At 37.3% G+C, this 20,264-nt stretch overlaps 1 protein-coding gene and 2 long non-coding RNA genes across 3 annotated transcripts; 2 read left to right on the top strand and 1 right to left on the bottom strand.

Moving 5' to 3' along the window:
• Nucleotides 1-8: 8 nt before the first annotated feature.
• On the bottom strand, nt 9-1,106 carry LOC124320653. Its single transcript, XM_046783510.1, has 2 exons — nt 433-1,106; nt 9-343 (listed from the first exon to the last, which is right to left on the bottom strand). Exons 1-2 carry the CDS (start codon nt 850-852, stop codon nt 320-322), a joined length of 444 nt encoding a protein of 147 aa, XP_046639466.1. The 5' UTR covers nt 853-1,106; the 3' UTR covers nt 9-319.
• A 10,303-nt stretch (nt 1,107-11,409) lies between these two features.
• LOC124320655 lies at nt 11,410-12,439 on the top strand. Its single transcript, XR_006914009.1, has 3 exons — nt 11,410-11,573; nt 11,654-12,154; nt 12,224-12,439. It is a non-coding gene; the product is annotated as an uncharacterized LOC124320655 (long non-coding RNA).
• A 5,280-nt stretch (nt 12,440-17,719) lies between these two features.
• LOC124320656 lies at nt 17,720-18,147 on the top strand. Its single transcript, XR_006914010.1, has 2 exons — nt 17,720-17,973; nt 18,036-18,147. It is a non-coding gene; the product is annotated as an uncharacterized LOC124320656 (long non-coding RNA).
• Nucleotides 18,148-20,264: the final 2,117 nt, after the last annotated feature.

The raw sequence follows: 20,264 nt of genomic DNA, 5'->3' as shown, positions 1-20,264 counted from the left end.
ATTTTATTGATAACTCAGATATATCTACAGTATTTCATATTTTAATGAGGTGCAGCAAATTAGCTTAATTGTCGTTACAAAACCTTGACATCTTTTATATGTTGTGATCTGATTTTTTTTCCAGTCGCACGAATGTTGACAATTCCACTTTCAAACTTTGGGTTATTGTTATGGAACGTATTTGTACTTAAAACAACATTGAGACTCCAATATTTGGGATTTCAGCTTTGTGATTTATGTGCAGATCGCAGATGATACAACTCCGACCACGTAATAAAGCGCACCATCGACGAGTCAAGAGAATGTCCTTGAAAGAATTCTACCAGTTGCTAGAGGCCGGTTTCTACACAAAAGGAAAAATATAGTTATTAATATGAAAACAAAAATTAAGAATGATGAGAAAAATAGCAATTGATTTCCTGTGATATTTACCTCGGTCATTATTTCAACGGGAGTTTGAATTTCTGAATAACGCGGTGGTAGGTCTTCTTCTTTTGCGTAATAAGGTGGGGGAGCGTAGCGAACGTCGTATTCCATTATCAAAGACACATGAGCAGGAATTTCTTGCGTCATCGTGACATCACCAGCTCTTGACTGCTGAGTTTCAGTTTGATGAAGGTCTGCTGCTGCAGTACGATGAGAGTCAACGGAGACGACAGCGGCTGGTGCTGGCTGTTGTTGTTCTTGCATCAGTTGCAGCCGCTGAATTTTGTGGGCTTTTCGGCGATTGGCTTTCGGGCGGTAACAACAAAAGTAGTAAAGCGACAGGGAGAGCGTGATACAAATGAAAAAAACTATGAAACCAGCCACTAAGAGATACTGAATCGGAATATCGTCAATATAGTCATCCATTCTTCACTTATTTTTTCCTTGCAGCAGATCTGAACGGATCTGAACTTCACTTTGAAATGAGCTGAACGAGACTGACTCTCAATGAAACAATGGCTGTAAGTTGCAGCGCTGCCGATTTTTATACAGACACGACAGAGTGAACGCTAGCGTCATGCGGTGAAGGTTATAACCACAGAATCGGAAAACCAGAATTGGAAAACCAGTTCCGCGTGATTAACAAACACACAAAAACTATAGCACTTAATACCTCACGCGCTGATGTAGAAGCAGTGCACAGCGGGGAATGCGGGGAAAATGGCCATTCACTATTATTTTGAATGCTTACACTAGCAAAGGAAGTGTAGACTTATAAGAAAAGGAAGCGTGAATGACGCAAATGTACAGACTAAAGCATCATCAGCCTTCGCTTGCCCTCAGCACTTCACTTGTGAATGACGTCATCGCCGTCAATTTTCATTGACATCCTGGTGCAATGTTCTGGAATGGGAGAATATATAGGAAACCACCCATCCCGCATTGTCTCTATACTTGAAAAATCCCCACGTCATAGCAGTTCGTAGTCACGCATATCATTTTGATACACGCACACTAGTTTTTTTTTCAAAGGGAAAGATGACGTCACAAGATGAAAGTAACCTTGAAATTCTATTCGTAATGACCTGTTTGAATAAACGAGTTTTGCATTCTCCGAATTTCGTGTTTGATGACGCAAATCACTCCATCGGTTAGGGCTGTGGCCCGGAGGTATTTGGGCGGTTTTTTTAATGGGTTGCCTAGATGTTTTTTTTTTTAAACACGGGTTTGAGCAGGTTGGGTCAATAGCGTTTATAGGTTCGACCCGGGTCGACCCATGGGTCACAAAAAAATTATCGTCCGGGTCATGGCTTGGGTTTTTAACGGGTCGAACATACTTTTTTAAAAGTCATCAGTATGTTTATCAATAAATTGCAATATTTCCTAACTTTTACAAATTGAATTTGTATTCTTTGTTTTAAATGATCCCCCCCAAAAAACATTAATTCATGAGAGTTGATGTGAACATACATCAATGAAACGAAAAGAACTTGGTTAACTAAAATGTTAATTGGTATTTTGGTAAACTTCTCTTTTTCCCAGCACAATTGCTCGAATTAGACAAATTTTGACGTTACGTGATAACTGCTCGCCATTATTAGAAGTAGATTTACGTTTTGACATATTGCCTTCACGTGTTCTGACTTATGAAGCTCTACACTCTACAGCGTCTACTTTAAACGTGGTGACTAATCATCGAATGTCTGCATAGATTTAACGGCTATCCTTCCTTATCTTTTTGGCATTTTCTAGCTGCAGCTGCAGTGAGATTCTTTATTTGACTAATAGATGGCGCTACATCTCGGGTTGGCCCGCGGACCCGGCGGTTCAACCCATCGCCCGCCACGTACAAAAAATGCCTCGGTGGGTTGAGTTGGGTTGGGTTTTTTTTTCTTTAGCCCAAACAGTGGACCGGGTTTTCATCGCCCGGCCCACAGCCCTCTCATTTATTAAATTTTCGAAACCAATGCGCATTCCAGACCGTAGGCAGTCCTATGTTTTACGCATTTTCCACCTTTTAGTAGAGGAAACGTGGGTCACCTTTTCTTTCGTACGCCCTCCTCCCTCCCATTCGTCCCATTCTCCCTCTTCTCCCCGTTCTCGCGCTAAAAAGGAAAGGTGCCATGCTGCGTTGCCAGATAAAACGGCTAAAGAAAACAGATCCGAAAGAGCCCTATACATTGTGTGATTATTCTTCATGGCAATGGTAATTTTTTCATTGAACAGTGAAATCAATATGGAGCGATACGAAGCATGAACCGCAATTACAACTATTAAGCTTAATGAAAATCCGAAAGAAATCACACCACAGCTTCGTTGGCTGATCAATGCTGGCTGATCAGAAACGCGCATTTATTTGAGGCATTTACATAACAGCCATGGCGACAGATTATTTATTGGCCTCAACGGTCCCAGAAAAATAATTTTGTTAGGAAAATAAGTTTTGTATGATATTCAGGAGTGACGAGCGAAGTTAAGAGGGTACCAATGACCAATATGATGTGACCAGGAAGTTATTTGTTGAATTTCGGCTCATGTCATCGAGGGCTCCTGTTAAGTGTAAATTATATCAGCCAAACACTTGTTGTATACAAGTAAAAAAGGACTTAGGAATAAAATAGAAAACTTTCCAACTTAATAACTTCCTAGAATTTTTTGTGGCGGCCTTGCAAAAAGGCAGACAACTCGGCTCTTTAACGCTGAGAATCACCCTCAGAATTCCCAGAAGGTTGTATAAGGGGTGTTATGTACGCGTCTTGTGGGTTTCCCCCACCGACCGGTAAATGTCCCTCTTCACCGGCCGAGCCCACCGCGGGCAGTCTAGTTTAGGCCTCGCTTGTACTCAGTTGCGTCTAACGCACCTGGCTCTGTGAAATACAATTACGTCGATCGCTATCGACAACTAAGAGACTTAACAAGGGGTTGCGCACCGTTCCGGCGAGTTCAAAACGGAGCTGTTACGGCTGCTGATCACCGCCGGTAAGATCACATGAAGGTTCCGTATTGGCTCTCAGAAATGGAGAAACTGGTGGCCTTGTGTATGCTGTGTGCCGTCAGCCCGTCACATTCCGAACTGGGTAGCTAAGCAACGGGTAGCAAATGTCGCCATCTGTGGGTAGCCGGTGTCACTTTATAAAGGTAGCCACTGTCGGGGTAGAAAGTGTCGCCCCCATGCGAATGGAAAAGGTAGCCAGTGTCCGATTCCCGGTTTTTTTCGGGTTTTTCTTTTGATGCTTGGTCGCGTAAATAATTGGTCTCCTTCTGGTTAAACTCTCCAATGTGTTTTTCAGGATGTCGTTTAAGACGTGAATATTTAATAAGGAATGATCAGAAAAAAATAATTAAATGCAAACTTAAAATTTTGTTACGGGCAACAGCGTTCACTTTCTCAACGGGTAACGCAGGCTTTGTGGTTCGCTTCCCAGTAAGGGATTTGTTGTCAATTTTTCTACTGTGAATACTTTGCCCATAATAAGTGAGATCAACTTCGCGAAATTATTTCGAGCCATCATGTTACAATAGTCAAAATCTTCCGAGGACATATATTGTAGCATTTGTGTTGTGTAATCATCGGCCCTGGACTGCAAAATAAGTAATAGAGTTAGATAAAACAATTTTTAGAGAGAAAAGAATGAGAAACATACTTTAGATCCATCTGAAGAGCTGGACAACGTGACTGGCCTCAATGGTGGTGGGCTGGATGCCCTTTCAGATGAGTCACTGAAATTAGTCGACCTGTTTTTTTCCAAGGCTTGCCTCATTAGATGAGACCTTTGCAGAGTTGAGAAAAAAGACGGAAGGTCTATAGAAGATAAGAAAGAATTAGATTGTAATTCCTTTTGCTATCTAATACTCAAAATAAATACCTCTTTGTAAGGTTAGGTTATGTCTTTTTAACTCTTCATTTTCCAATTTGAATTGGTCCCTCTCTCTGGTTACTTGAACAAGTTGATCCTTTACGTCTTCAAGCTGGGATTCAGTATTTGAAGTAGGTGATGCTGAATCAGAATCCTGGATCAAACAATAACAAATGTTACCTGAATTCAACTCAGGCTAACATTGGGAATTTACTGGATTCATGCGCTGAATCCTGAATTGATGAGGTTCACCTGTACCACTCACCACATTAACTGCATCAAACACAGATTGAGGGATGTCACGTTCACATGAGGACTCTGATAAAGACGATGGACTTCCTAGTGACTCAGAAGGAGGTTTGGGAGCTTTATTTTTTGCCGTAGTTGTATCCTTTTGTTAAAGACTTCATTAGCTCTTCAAACTTAGACATCCCCCGTTCCTGGATGGACTTCTTCTTTGCTATATAGAAAGAAAAAAAAACATAAAATTGAGTTCAACCGTATCACAGAAGTAAGAAAAAATTACCTCCACACAAATTTGTATATAAACCCGGATAATTGTGCTTTTTCTAAGATTACTCGGTGGATTACATTTGAACAAAGAAAGAGTTTTGATGAAGGCTCTATGGAATAATTAAATTTAGTTTTAGCATCAGCCATCCTTAAAATTTACTGAGATGTTACCGATATTGAACCATGAATGTTAATAAGATGAAAAGGATAAAACCTGTTAGGGAACCATGATGTTCATTCACCAATTAGTACGGTACCTTGGTTAGTACGGGCTGTAAAACGTACTAACTACGTTTCGTTGTTAGTACGTTATCTTCTTACGGAGAGAGACTAACAAACATTTTAGATACAACTACGAAGCTAGTACTAAGCGGCTTCGTACATACATATACTACTTAGTATGGTTGGAAAAATTTAGAGTGTATAACAATAAAGAGTAAATCAGCTTTGGCCATAGATGACTTTTGAAGCTTTACTAAAAGGTTATTTGTCAACAAATTTTTTCTCCTTCTTGAAAATCGTCACATATGGTCACAAACGGAAGGCTGAGTGGATTTCTTTTTATCCGCCTTTTCTTCTACCGAAAGCTTTTCCCATTTAACTATTGCTGTTTTTGACACTTTGCCAACCAGACTAAATTCAAGAATACCGAGTTTTCGTTATTCGTCATCAGACGACGACGACGAAGAGAGAAAAAGTGGGGCACACGTTGAGCGAACGGTCGCACTTGTAGGACCAGACATGGGTTGAATTTTTCTACACTTCTTGATGTATGTTCAAACAATGGTGGGTACAACGATACCAACCGGTGTGTGGTACAATATGACCCACAATTTTTGTCCAAAGTGACCTCCAAGTACTATCCTCTGTTTACATAAAAAATAAGGCTCAACCTTAATTGCACAAAACATTTACATTTTTTATTGTTTGATAGGCAATTGGATTAGCTCTGCAATGGTATGTACAACTTTGTCTTTATTTCCGTTTTTTTGCATAATTAGAGATTTAGAGGTGAAAAAATGTTGATATTTGTTTTTTATGTTTTTTAATTTCTTGAATTACTCCGTAAGTTTTTGTCCAAAATCAATGGAACTTTGTACGAAATAACTTTACTCAATAAAAATATTGTGTTGAAAACCTAGATTTTTAAATTAATATTTACTATTTTTACCATCATTACCATTATTGTGTCCAACATGGGTCCGGTCTCCCCTTTTCCTCGATATCGCCCGTTGTATTGGACTCGCAAAGATTGTGATGTTCGTTAAAGTCGCCTGCTATAATGAATGGAGCGGAGGTGTTAACCAAATAGGTTTACTTCTTCTGAAAGCTGCAGTAAAAGCCATCTTATGAAATGTTTATCGATGTTTAAAACAAGAAATTTACCGAAAAACATGTTGATTCTTATAAAATAAAGAGAACAAATAAACAAAGCAAAATGTAAACAAAGTATTCACATATCCTTGAAAACAACGGTTTTGTCTTTTTACTTTATGGTATACGCAGTCTGATATTCCGTCAATAAGGCTACAAGAAACTTTGTTCCATTTTTGTTTCTTTTCTCCGTAATGGATATGGAGTTAACCACAGCTTACACCGAAATGGGCAACGTTATTTCCATTAAACCTTTGGGGATTTCCTCAATACTCGACCGAAAGTTTTCTAAATTTTTATTGAGGGGGTGACAGGAAAGGATATCTCCGGCTAGAATTTCTTGTTGAAATATAGCTTCTAGGTCGACTGCAATAACGGGCCGTGTAACGTTTCCTGGACGTTTGCGCCCCTCAGCCAACCTCCCTCCGTTGAACTCTTTTCCCCTCGCTCTGTTTCTGTCGAAACCAGTCGTCATACGTACGATCCGAACGTCAATCGACGTGATGACAACGCCAGCTTGGCTCTGTTACCCTCTCTCGTTCTTTTTGATTATTGTCTCGTCTCTTGTCTCCCCAGCCAGATTCATCGTTTTGTGAACATCCTTGGACCTTTGTATCCTTTGGACATCCTCTTTTTCTTGGTCTCAGCCGATTGTAGCCTACGTTTACCTTATTAAGTACGTTCTCAGTCTTTTCTTTATTTTGTATGTGTTTGTGTTCATGATTTTGCCGGAGCTGGAATGCCACAGAGCATGGTCAGCGGGATTACTGTATACGAACGGTCTAGGTGTAGGCTGATTCGTGTTCGTGTTCGTGTACCGTGGCCACGGTCATCGGAGGCTGCATTGCCCACACAGCACATTTGGTTCCCCAGGACCTCCCAAGATCGATGCCTTCGTCACCCTTTTCCAAAAATTGTAAACCCCCAAAACCCCCAATTTAGGACTGATTGAGTGGTGTCAGTGTTAATAAAGAAATTGTTGAAAAAATCACCTGCATTCGGCATTTTAGGAAGACTCTGGGATGACTGTTGACCGGAATTAACTGGTGAAGACGGACTAGAGGGAGCATACTGTTTTTGAGAGGGCATACTTCCCTGGCCTGCATTTGAATTCACTTTTGGGCGTAAATTCTCATTCCGAGACGGTCCAGGCTGAATAATCTGATGATGTTGTGTATTCAGCGACAGATTGGAATTCATCTCTCGAGACGGGCCAGGCCGGATAACGTGTTGCTGTTGATTACTTCCATGACAGGAATTTTTCATGTTGAGGATGAGAGTTCACCTTTCTAGACGGGCAAGGCATGATGACGTGTTGTTGTGGTTCAATTACATTTCGGGCATTTTTATGTTGGCAATTCACATTTCGAGATGGGCCAGGGCGGATAACCAGTTGTTGTTGTGGTTCGCATCCATGACCGTCATTTTTATTCAGTTCTGGGCAGTTATTATCGTTCCAAGACAGAACAGAACGAGTAACCTGTTGTTGTTGCTCCGTTCAACGGCCGTATTTTTGATTCAGTTTTGAACCGGGATTCTCATCCCGAGAAGAGTAAGGCCTGATAACAGAATGGTTTTGTGCTTCATTTTCATGGTCGTAATTTTGCTTCAGTTGCGGATGAGAATTCACAATTCCAGACGTTCGAGGAAGGATAACCTGTTCTAGTGAGTCACTCTCATAATTACAATTCTCGACTTCTAAAGAATGCAATTCAGTGTAGCCTAATTGGTTATCTGGTGATTGTGATGTCATTCTTTGTAATTCCCTTTCTGCTTCAAAATTGGTGGATGTAGTAGTAGTGGATGTAGTAGGATGCAGTATCCTTGTTACTTCCCTCGGAATCTTGTAAAGCCAATGATTCATCTTCGCTAAGTATATTATGATCTCTAAAAGACCACTGTTCGGTGCCCTGGCTTGTTTGTTGCGTTCGGAAAATTGTTCCGTCATTGTTATCATCGCTGGATTATATAAAATAACAATTAACAATAAATAGAACGAAAATACATTTACGTGAACGATAAAAAATTACAAGTTCCAATCAAACCATCCTGGAAAGTGTTATCGGCATAAGCTGACGTCCTTGAGGCCTTCGGTGGTCTTATGTTTTTATTTGGTGGTACTGAAATTTTATGTAAATTTGGGGGCTCAGACAGAAAAAGTAGCATCCACATAGTCGCCCAAATTTTTAGCTACACGCTTTCTTGTACCAACTCGATGAAGATTGGTGGTCAAGCTCTTCTTCAAATTAGGCTTAAGAAGCATGTTTCCACTAAAATAACGAAAAAAACAAACAAATAACAATGAATCAGTTATATATTGTAAATGTTTGCAAGTTTTCTATGGGGAAAACAGCGAATTCATCAGTAGCGATTATTGGCATCCATTCACACTGTTCAACGGGCCAAGATTGGACACATAAATTTATTATTAAAATAGTTGTAATTAATTGTTTATAAAAATATTAGTATGGTTAGAATTTCAATCCCCATTTGGGAATGTAATTTGTTATACATTTTATATTTTCCAGATATCTTTTAAAAAATAAAAGTTTGACTTTCTTTTGCATGTTTTGCATTACCTAATTTTTGGGTTTTACGTTCTAGTGATTGTTTAGAGACCATTAAAAAATATTATAAAACTAAATGGGCATTATATTATCCATAGCGATACATTTTTCATTTTTTTATGTTTAAGATTTTGAAAAATTAATCGTTTTTTTTGCGAACCATCGTCTTGGGAGAAATTGGACATGAGAAGTTGGGGGAAATAAGATCCTTTCGGGGAGGAGCGTAGTGTGTTGTCAAGAGACATATTTTTTGTTTCTGTCCACGCTAAAATAAATGTAAAATATATAACTACTTTACACGTTGTGTTAAAACAGAGGTTCGAGTTCAAATAACGAGTCGAAGTACAAGGTTTATTATCCTCGTTATGAAATTGTCCTGCATGCTTTCCTATAGTAATCATCTTTATTGTTGTCTTGACGAGGACATTTGCAATCAACAAGAGGACGTGTAGCGGGAATCTTAGGCGTGTTTTCCCTCAATAGAACCAAATGACGTTATACAGCATTTGACAATATTGCGCCACACTACAACGATAACCATTCCTACAGGGACTCGTCGAAACCTGCTATTTCTGTCAAAACAAATTCATCGCGATAGTCAAGAAGGACGGGTTTGGAACAAACACAATGTGGATGTTTGTCGTATATCAAGTGAACATAAGATTCTGTCGCTACACTAGGAATTCCATCTTTCAAGGATATTAAATCACTTTTTTCACCGCAACTTTTGGGGACGGGTTGGGGATGTAACGAATATGTCATGGCAACATCTCCATCAGAATTATACTCTTGGAAATGTTTCATAAAACTATCAATACTAGCACGAGAAGACATCCAAACTTTGGATTGTAAGCACTTATAATGGGGGAAGCCACATTTTCCAAATGTTTTTTGCTTTTTGAGATGATAACAAATATCTATAAGGGATAAAAAAGTTCTAAGTTCAGTATGAGCTTTGAAAATTAGACAACTGAAATTAAGTATATTGCATATTTTAGACTGCAAATAAAAATTTACACGTTTTATCAGGAAATCTTCCAAGAGTAAAATTAAACGGAATAGTTGTGATAATTTTTGGAACCACCTATTTTTGAATACCTTTTTTTGTTAAAAACATGTTTTTTTGCAATGGCAAAACAATTGGTTTACTGAGAGTTATAATTGAGGTATACACAATTAAGTATATTTACGTCCTATGTTTACTAAGAACCGTGATGAAAAGTAAATAAAACAATGACAATAAAAAAATGATGATAAAAAGTGTATAATATACCCCAAAAGCCCAATTAGTCAAGGAAACGAAAAAAACAGCCCATAAACGAAAAAAAACTACAGGTCCTTCAATTCAATTATGTTACAATGTTACAAATTTGTTTGTCTGTTTATGAGTTCGATAAACCATTTATTTGTACAACCAAAACCATAGTTCAGTCAGTTGCTTTCCCACCTTAACGGGGAAAGAGCCAGCAGCTGTCTGAACCTAAATCGGGAAAGTCCGCTCAATCTCGCCTTGAAGGGGGGGGGGGGGAGTCGATTGAATCACAGTGGTTTTCCAAATTGTTTGGGGGACAAAATTAGGGGGTGAGAAGATGACATTTTTTTATCGTCGATGGCCTTCTTGAAGATGTCCGGTATATCAAACACTGGGTTTTGGGGTCAGGAAGAGGAAATATTTGCTGTTTTACTGACAGGACCACTGCCAACTAAAGAAAATTCCACGTCAGAAACGCCATCATGTAGGGTTACAGCAACACACAAGTTTTCCTCTTCAGTTTCTGGATCCTTGTACACCAACATCAATACCGGTTGATTTTTGTGGACAACTTCTGAGTCCATATCCTCCTCCTCCTCGCTGACAGTTTCTGGGTCAGACGGCCTAGAACACTTTGTGGTACTGACACAAACACGAGCACTGTTCTCGGAGTCACAGCCGGCATCCGAATAACTTGCTTTCATTGCAAATGAGAAAAATGTAAACATTAAAAAAAGGCTGTAAGTTGTACAAAAATACCTATACATCCCAATCCATGTTTGCTGCGAAGCTCGTTAAACGCCCATCTAAAAACTGCAAGACTGAACTTCTGGGATTCAGGATGTAGCTTGTATGTAGCAACAGGCAATGGATTGTGGGGAATTAAGTCATTTTAGATATTCCCTGTACAATTGTGTGATCCTGGCATGAGGATTACGTTTCCATTGCTAAGGGGTGGCCATGTTAACAACTTTGTCTGAAACACATTTGTGTTCTTCACTATAATCAAATTTGCCAACCGGACAAATATCGGGGGCAAATACGTACGCCCATAAAGAGATTTTTCATTGATGCTGAATCTCATTTCTCAAACTGTTAACTCTCTATCAAGAAGCCAATCCAACAATCCACTGAGCCGGGTTAATTCAACAGAGATAGAGTCTTTAGTAATTATTAAAATTTACTAATAGTTAAAGTACGGTTGAACTCAGTTTTTCATTGATTTTCATTTGATCATTGATTCTAATTTGATCTCTCTTCGTGGGCATCTACAGGCGAGCAAAATCCTATGAGAAATTTTTGATCTGGTCAGCATGAAGCAAATTGTTGCCAAGAGGAATTGAATTGCAAAACTTGCAAAATAAATTCAGGCCATTGCCATAATTGATCTGGAAGTCTTCAACCCAACTCGAGTTGTCTCTGTGTTTGCCAATTATCCAGCAGAACAAATTTCAGCTGAAGAAGAGTACATCCTCAACTGGCCTAACCAGCAGCATCATGAATCAAGTCGTAAAACCAACAAGAAAGGGAGGCCGTCTAAAGCAAAATGTAGTAGGTTGGCTGCAACTATCATCTGCTCCAGCGGTAAACATTTTTTCTTATTTTTACTTCGTAAAATTTCCATATGTTATCTATATATATTTTGTGTGTACGTCAAATTACAGATGACAAGCTGTGGCTAACTCAAAAAGCTTCCAGTCTTGCAGCAGCTCGAGAGATTAATGGCTCTACGAAGAATCCATCCTCCTCTTTTGATGAAGCTGAAACTGATGCTGTCACACCTGAACCAACATGAAAATGACACCGAGCTGTGGCCCAAACTGAAAAAGCTATACAACTGCAACAAGACAAGAAAGAAAAGGCTGCCGTTGATATAGCTGAAAAGGAGAGGTTGGCCTTAAAGGCTGAAAAGAAGAATAAGAAGAAGGCTGACCGAAGTCAGCTGGCCAATGAAATATTGAAACAAGTAGTGACGTCACCATCATCTTCATCAGTTGCAGTTGCTTCATCGCCTTCAGTTGCTGTCGGTGACGATAATCAGAATTCTAATTCATCTCAAGATTATGAAGATATAATGTTGAAAATAAAAGAACAAATTTTGAAATCATCATCAGCAGCATCAACCATTTCTACCAAGTCAGAGGATGTGTTGAAGCTGGAGGAACGTAAGTGACTTTTTTTCAATAATTGATCATTTATTTATATTTAATTGTTTTTTAAATTGGTAAATGTAGGAGTTGCAACTCTGGAGAAGGAAATGATTGAGTTTCGTCATCGTAATCACTTCAATCATCCTTTGGCTGTGTCTTATTCAACCCCATATGTTTCGTCAGGCTATTCAAGTTATGATTGGGGTTCTGCAGCACCGTCAACAAGTCAACATGCTGTCGACCCACATCCCACGACAAGTTTTTTCGGTGAGATGAACAGCAATTTCGGCAATAATTCTCAACAATTGAGTGAGGATCATTCAAATTACGGGAGCTATCAGCAGCAACATGCCAGCAGTAGACGATTAGATGAGGCGCAATCAAGCCTAACATTTTTGTTAAGTGTGTCAAAGGTTAAAAATATTTATCAATATTTATAATGGAATATGGAATGTTTTAAAAATCCACGTATTTTTATTTTTCAGGGTCCAATTAATTCACTTCACACAGAGTTGACGAACGCTGCTGAATGTTCAGGAGATCCTGGCAGTTCCCATCCATCTACCATGCTAGACCTGACGAACAGTTCTAGACAGAATACTTTGAAAATTTAATTTATTTCATTAGATTCCAATGAGGGAGCCGAATTTTCAAGCCAATAATGGCCAACGGAAGACACCTACTATTGAGTACTACAATCACGCCAGTGGTGACATGATACCTTTTGCATCAGGGTCTATGGAGAAAGGAAATCTCTCTTGTCGTCAGGGTCTACAGAGAATTTGAATTCACTGTTAAGAAATGGTCTCGTATTTGGGTACACGATATTAACGAAAAATGTTACTGGGTCTCTAAAATCGGTAGGAACTCCGTTAATCGATACCTAATACCTTTTTCGGTAGTTATAACCTTCGATTTTAAACAACATATCTGCGACTACTAGCTGACGTCATCTGTTAAGCATTTTTCCTGCCACTTTTTATTTATATTGCTCATCTTACATACATTTGTTGAAATGAGATTTCATGACAGATTTTATGACGACACAACATATTCACACGTACAACTTTGAGGATTTCATGGAACAAAACAGTAAGAAAGATCAGTTTTAGTTATGATATACCTCTTCCAAAATAAGACTTTTGGTTTTATGAACCCGGGGACATGTAATGAGAAAGATCGGAATTCAATTATGTGGGATAGAGGGACAATGGCGTGAAAAAAGCTTCCAATAGGATTGCATAACTGAACTTCGTCTAAGTAGAGGTGTATCTGCAAAGCATTTGGGTGTCTCTGAAAAAGAAGGCTCTTCTGAAAGTTGTTACCGTCAGCGAAAGACGAAAATAAACCTGATAATGAATAATGAATGCATACTTCACAATTTTTTCAAATTCATACAACTGTTATACAATGTATGGTTACCTGACTGTGTTGTCGTTTTACTGTTTATCATACTATAAATTTCTGGTATGTTAAGCAGTTGTTCAATTTGGTCAAGTAGTGACACAAAAACAAAGTCCTCGGAAAAGAAATGTCCTTGTCCAACTTGTCTTCTACCGAAGTTTGTAGATAGAAATGGCAACTTTATTTTCTGTGGCATTATGAGACCGTGGTGTTGTTTAAAATACTTGATTTGATTATACTGATCCCGAAATTCATGAAAGAAATTAAGGGACATTTTGTTCTCTAATTTTAAATCTCCAATAATCACTGAATGATCACAACCACTCTGTGTAAGTAAGTGGTTCACACTGTCTAATGTTTTCTTCACGACATCTCGAACAAGAGAATTAGCTCCATCCATCACTGATTGTAAATGCACTTGATTTAACTTATTGTCTCCTAGCATGTTGAGAACAAATTCTGCAGCAGCTACTTGTGGAACATCATCTTGCTCACATTTCTCCAAGTTATTGTCAACATAAGGTATTGGAGCATAACAAATATCATCGCTACCATCTGAGTCTGCTTTTGAAATGTTTAAAAATGGATAATAATTTCTTTGAAAAAAGATATGTTAAATGAAGAAAAGTTATACCGGCATTTGTAATTGCTGCAGTAAGGGATGTAACTTCTTCTTTAAAAAACTCTGGGTGATATCTATGTAGATGGCTATTTAGATTTTCCGGAGTTTTGAACGCCTCAAAATGAAAACATTCTTTAGAAAAAATACAAGAACTTGTGAAATCAGGGTCCGACTTATGAAAAACACGATAATGACGAAGTAGCTTTTTTCCTGAAGAAGTTTTGAAATCACAATTCTGCACTTGACAATTATTGTCATCAAGTGGGGAAAACGGCGTTTGAAATTTAGTTATATTTGCCATTTTTAACGAAATCGAGAAAATTGCCAAACGTTAATTCACAATAACGTATGACATTAATGCAAACGTAAAACAGGCACCTCTGATGTCAGTTTTCTAACTATGGTCGTATGGTGCCACTAATTCTTTTTTCACAACTATTGAAAAAAAATGAAAAAATTTAAATGTTATGTAATGAAAAATAATGAGTGTAATTCTAATTACAAAATATTAAATGCCTTCAAATTTCTATTTCAATATAACTTAGAACCTGACAACCGTATAAACATTTCACGAATAGTGAAAAGGAAAATGGCGATTGATTCTCTCAACGTGGATACGTGGTAAAACTTCACTTATCTTACATTGGAAATTGCAAGGTATTTTTAATCAAATCACTTTTGTTATTTGATAACCAAACAATAATTATTTCTACAAATTGCCACAATAGAAAAATGAATGAAACTGAAAAAAAAACTGTTTTGGTACAAGTAGTTTATCCAGATGAAAGTACAAAGGATTACGAGTTGACGTTTAAGTCTGTAGCACATGGTAAGGGGGACATCCTCACGATACAAAAGGAACTTTGCTCTAAATCACAAGAAATTAGAAATTTCCTATCAAAAGGAGGGTTGTGTGAATTCTTAAAAGAAAGTGTCGCTTTGTTCCCTGGTCGTTGGACGCACGTGGGGGAAAATTCCCCGATTAAGCACAAAACTGTGCTAAGATGTGCCTTAGCTAAGAGAAAAAAGTTAAGTTTCGATGATGATAAGGAAATAGAAAAAGAATTGCAAACGAAAGACTCAAGAATCAGCAGCAAGTCCAAGACAGTAAATGTTGATAACTATTCTTGCCACGACAAAGAACAACTATCTGGTAATGGCCTTTCTATATGTTAGAAGTTACACATATTATTTTTTTTTGGGCAGATGGGAATGCATCTCCAGACTTAATGCCTAGTAAAAAAGGGAAAAGACTTAAAGTTTCAACTACCAAGTCACCGAACAAAACACAATCCACTTCTCGTCACCAATCTTCTGGGTCTGTTAATATGACTGACAGCAATGATGATGATTTTGAAATACTGCAGTGTAAGTTTTACAGTTATATCTGTCTAGTTTTGGAATCAATAGTCTATACTTTGCTTTTTAGGTCCTGATATTTACTTTGGAAATAAAAAAGTAAAAATTACGAAGTTTCCTTCAATGTCTAACCAAGCTGTTTCACAACAGCCATCTTGTTCAACTCATGTTCATGACAACGATGAAGAACCAAGACCTTGTAAAACTTTCTTCCTTTGTAAAATTACTTTGTCAATGCAGCACACATAACTGAATACTTTATTTCTAATGGACATTTAGGTAACATCACCCACAAAACAAGCAGTGGAAAAGATAACAAAGATAGCAAGTCGTCATCAGTTTCTCTTAAACCATCAGTGCGAATCGATTTTAAAAAATGGAAATTGCCTACTAATTATGGAGTGGTAATCAACGATATCTTGGCGAAACAGGGAACTCTAAGTGAACCACATCTTTCTGCTATCTGTCGTCGCGTTGTCGACTCATTAGAAGAATTTTCATTAAGTCCATGCGGGGAATCCTTAAGAATAGTGGTTCATCATATGTTCGAGAAATACCCTTCCACACAGATTGATTCAAAAGACAGAGTATCTTCTTCGGTATTATATTCATTTTGTTTAATTCGAATTATTGTATGTATTAAAAATATTTTTTTTTAGAGAGCCATTGTTGCCAAGCTTCAAAGGATTCTATCACGACGTAGATTGGCAGCCGGTCAACCACAAAATACCAATGGAGGGAGACCAAAAGTTGCAAATTGTGTTTCCAATTTGGATCCAGGTGTACATTCCAAAGGAAGAAATAATGAAGATGTTGGTAAGATATAATGATTTTAAATTAAACTGTTTTAAAGAATTCATTTAAATTATACATTTACTTTACAGATGATACCATCGACACTGTGTCTTACAAAGCCAATTACGAAAAACTAATCGAACTCTATCAACAAAACGGAACACAAGTAGCGATGAAGTCTCTTTTTCAACAAACATTTAAAGGTCGCCGGTTCGAGATCACCAAAGGTCATTTGACTTCTATTACTGACATATTGAAACTTCGATGTCCAGTGTTGAACCAACAAAACTTTGTAAGAGTATATATAAATTTTCTATATATTTCTTCACTCAAGTAAAATGGACACATTTTCATTTGTAGCTGTTCGCCGAACTTGATCTAATTCTTGGAGATAACACCTGCAAACTTTTCAGAACAGAATGGGAAAAGGTTGTTCCTGTCGTTATTGCAGTTGCTCAGAAGTCTAATTCTGCAGCAGTGAAAAAAAAACTTAATTATTATCAATCCTCTATTGAAAAAAAAAATTTCGGTAATTAAGCTTATAGGTTACCTACTTCTAAGTTTATAATTGTCGTAATAGTAATATACGTTTTTATGGTAAAATGTAGAAAGTGAAAGTTGTGCCGTGCTTGAATTTCTACCCGTTCTGACACCAGGAAGTAAACAAGCCATGAAATGGGGAAATTATTTTTTTTATTTACACGAGTTTAGTTGTAATCAGTGCAATAACTGAGCTATTCATTAATAGCTACATTAATTATATTTCTTTATTTATTCAGGACACAGCTAACATGTCTGATGTTATTAGGAAGCAGAAGAAAGAGACCCCCTTTATTTTAAAAATTGGGGAAACCAGCTTCACTATCATTGTTGATTCTACACTGCCATTAATCGAGTCTGTGTGCAGCACCGAAGCTTTACTACAATTAATTGCAGTGTATTATTTTTTTGATATACAGTGGTGCAAAAAGGTATTGCCTACCTTACGATTTATAAGAACTGATGTCATGAAACTGGAAGACGATGTACCCACACAAAACATATCCCTTGCTTTGTTTGTTCGTCAATTTAAAGAAATGTACAATTCCATGTATGGGGAAAAGTTGTTCTATTTTCCTGATTACATTGGTCTTTTCTTTTATCAATAAACATTTGAACTGAACGTTAATTGTTAAATTTATTTATTTTCTATTAATTACAATCTGAAACCGATGAAGTGTAGGGAAATAGTGGACAATTATAGTTCTTATTAATCATTGTTTATCGTTGGTTATTCCTCTCGATTTCCGAGACGGAAAACACGTCTCGGTTATCGTAGATTATAATATACGTTTCTAGTTGCCCAGTTTCCGAGGACTGTATGTCTCGAAAAACGTGAGGTATTATTAACAGTGTTCTCAATCTTCTATCAAAGATATTCAAAAGTCCACTTCATTCTCTTCTAACGAAGAAAACGTCCCATCAAAATTCCTAATCTGCATGGACATCGCGAAAACGATCTACAACCGAGTTGGTCGGAAAATGTCTCTGTTCACCAGCAAGCTGATGGATTATTTATTCTCTGCGGCGTATTTAATGGATCATCGTTTGACTGATAATATGATGAATAGTGAGAAGAAAGTAGCTGATAAGGAACAAATCAGCCAACTTATAAGTAATAGTTTTAAATTTCATTAATTATTATAACTATTCAATAACTGCCTAATTGTATTTTAGATTGCGTGACGAGTTTCTTTCCAGAGGAAAAAGAGAGCGCCATACGCGCAGTAATCCGACAGAAATTCAACAACGCCTGCAAGACGCAACAACGCGCAACATCAGCTAAAAACAAAAAAAATAACTGGAAGAGTCATAATTTGCCATTAAGTTCTAAGTTTTACAAATAATTTTGATTTGACCTGTTATTATGCTGTTGATTTGTGTATTATTATGTGTTGAATGAATGTTGATTGTTTGTCACATACACAGATGGAAGCTTCATATATTATGTTTTATAAATATTCCTTTTAGTAAAATAAGAGTAGTAAAATTACTAGGTAAAAGAAAAACTATAGTAAGTTTACCGTAGTAAAGAAACTGTAATACGATTACTATAGTAATCAAACTGCATTTTTTATTGAAGAAAAACTACAGTTATTTGAACTAAATAAACTATAGTTTTGCGGCCAAATTACTCTAGTATGGAAACTATAGTTAAACTACAGTTAAACTGAAGTTCTTTTTTAGCTGGGTCGGCACAAAGAAACGGAAGACGCGTCCTAGACTACCACCGCAGTTTTATTCAAAATTTAATTGATGAATGCCCAAAACACAGCGTAAGAAGTGTTAAAATATCTAAAATTGGCAATTATTAATATGGTAATTCACAATTTTAGTGCTGATTCAGCAATATACTGGAATCATTCAAGTAATACCAGTGACATTTCATTTCATCCTTATTGCTTACACACAGAAGATTAAGATTCCCAAAAAGAATCCAACAGCAACGACGGAACAAGAATTGATCCATCAGCTTCAACATTAATAGATCCTTCTTGGTCTCTCTTCTTTGTCAATGAAACATCAGGAAAATAAATATAGATAGCGACTTTGCCCACGACGGTAAAATTTGTATATTGAGTATTGTGAAGAGTGTTATGTAACTATGTTGTTAGAAGCACCAATATTAAGCAAATACGTTAATAGATCCCCTGCCGTCAACATCAACCGGAGAAGAACACAGGAAAAAGAGAAATCTTTAACAATTGCAAAATAAACAGCTAAAAATGGGTATCAGCGTTTTGCTGATAAAGTTGAAGTTATACCGAAATCTATTTAAAAATGATACGTTTGTTGATCATTTTTTGGGATTGTTTTGAATTTGCATTCCATTATTATCCTACGGTATAGAGATGCATAGATTTTGTTAGAAGCTTTCGTTTTATGCCCAAAATGTTGAAAGACATCCCGGTCGTAAAACCAAACGACACTTTCTTGATGGAAAAAATTGGTCTGTGGGGACGTTAAATACATTGAGTTTTTTAGCACGACTGCAAAGTTAATGTAATTGGGAAAATTGAAAGGTATGAAATGCATTATCGTAATCAATTCTAAATTTGTCATAATTTTTTTTTTATTCAGCTTCTATTCCAAAATCATCGGTTGATCTAAAATTTTAAAAGTCCAAACAAAAATTTAAAGTTGTTACACCTCATCGGAGATGGCTCAATCGTTTACGAATTGAGTTTATTAAATATATTTCCGCCAAAAACATTTATACATTTGTTTCCGTTGGAAAGGGGCAAAGAAATCAATGACGACTTTACTAATATTGAAGAGGAGAACGTAATTTAGACAATGTATGCCTTAAACCTGTGTGAACTGTGAGGAAGTCATGCCGATGGATGTTGAAAGACACACACACGGAAGTTTCGCGGAAAGAAAGCCGACGGGATCGGTTAAAGTTGGTGCCTAACAGAAATATTTGAGGCAGAAACTGATTATTTTGTTGAACAAGCCGTTGTCCTTGATAATTTCGTACTGGAAAAAATTATCAACACCGTGAAAAATGGATGACTTCAACAGATAAACAAGCTTATGAATCGAAAGACCTTCTTTGAAACTGCGTTGAAGTTGGGAGGTCTGACTTAGTCGACGACGTAATTAGACTATTTTATTGTTCTTATTTTTAAACCTTAGAAAGAAAGTCGAATTTTTCCTGTAACCCGAATTGCCGTCATTCAAGAGGAGATTTGCCTCCAATACATATGTTGAAAGCTTTCAAGGACTATGGTGGACCTTACAGATTGACTGGAGAACCTTTCTCATGACTAAGAAGGTATCAACTTCGCTCAATCTCAACCTCAACCCAGCATCTCGCTTTTTTCCAGCACTATTTTTTGAAGCTATTAAAAAAAATAAGCTTACATACAGCGGAGGGAGCACTTAGCGAAGCAATTGAGAACG

Source organism: Daphnia pulicaria, chromosome 1 (assembly GCF_021234035.1).
Source record: "Daphnia pulicaria isolate SC F1-1A chromosome 1, SC_F0-13Bv2, whole genome shotgun sequence".
NCBI classification, from domain to species: Eukaryota; Metazoa; Arthropoda; class Branchiopoda; order Diplostraca; family Daphniidae; genus Daphnia; species Daphnia pulicaria.
The sequence above is the reverse complement of the archived record's forward strand: the minus strand, read 5'-3'. Positions and strand labels throughout refer to the sequence as shown.

Bases quoted from the DNA above. Each gene is read 5' to 3' on its own strand.
- LOC124320653 (XM_046783510.1), bottom strand. From the start codon at position 852: ATGGATGACTATATTGACGATATTCCGATTCAGTATCTCTTAGTGGCT. The intron at 344-432 runs GTAAATATCACA...CCTTTTGTGTAG, and splicing joins CCGTTGAAATAATGACCGAG to AAACCGGCCTCTAGCAACTG.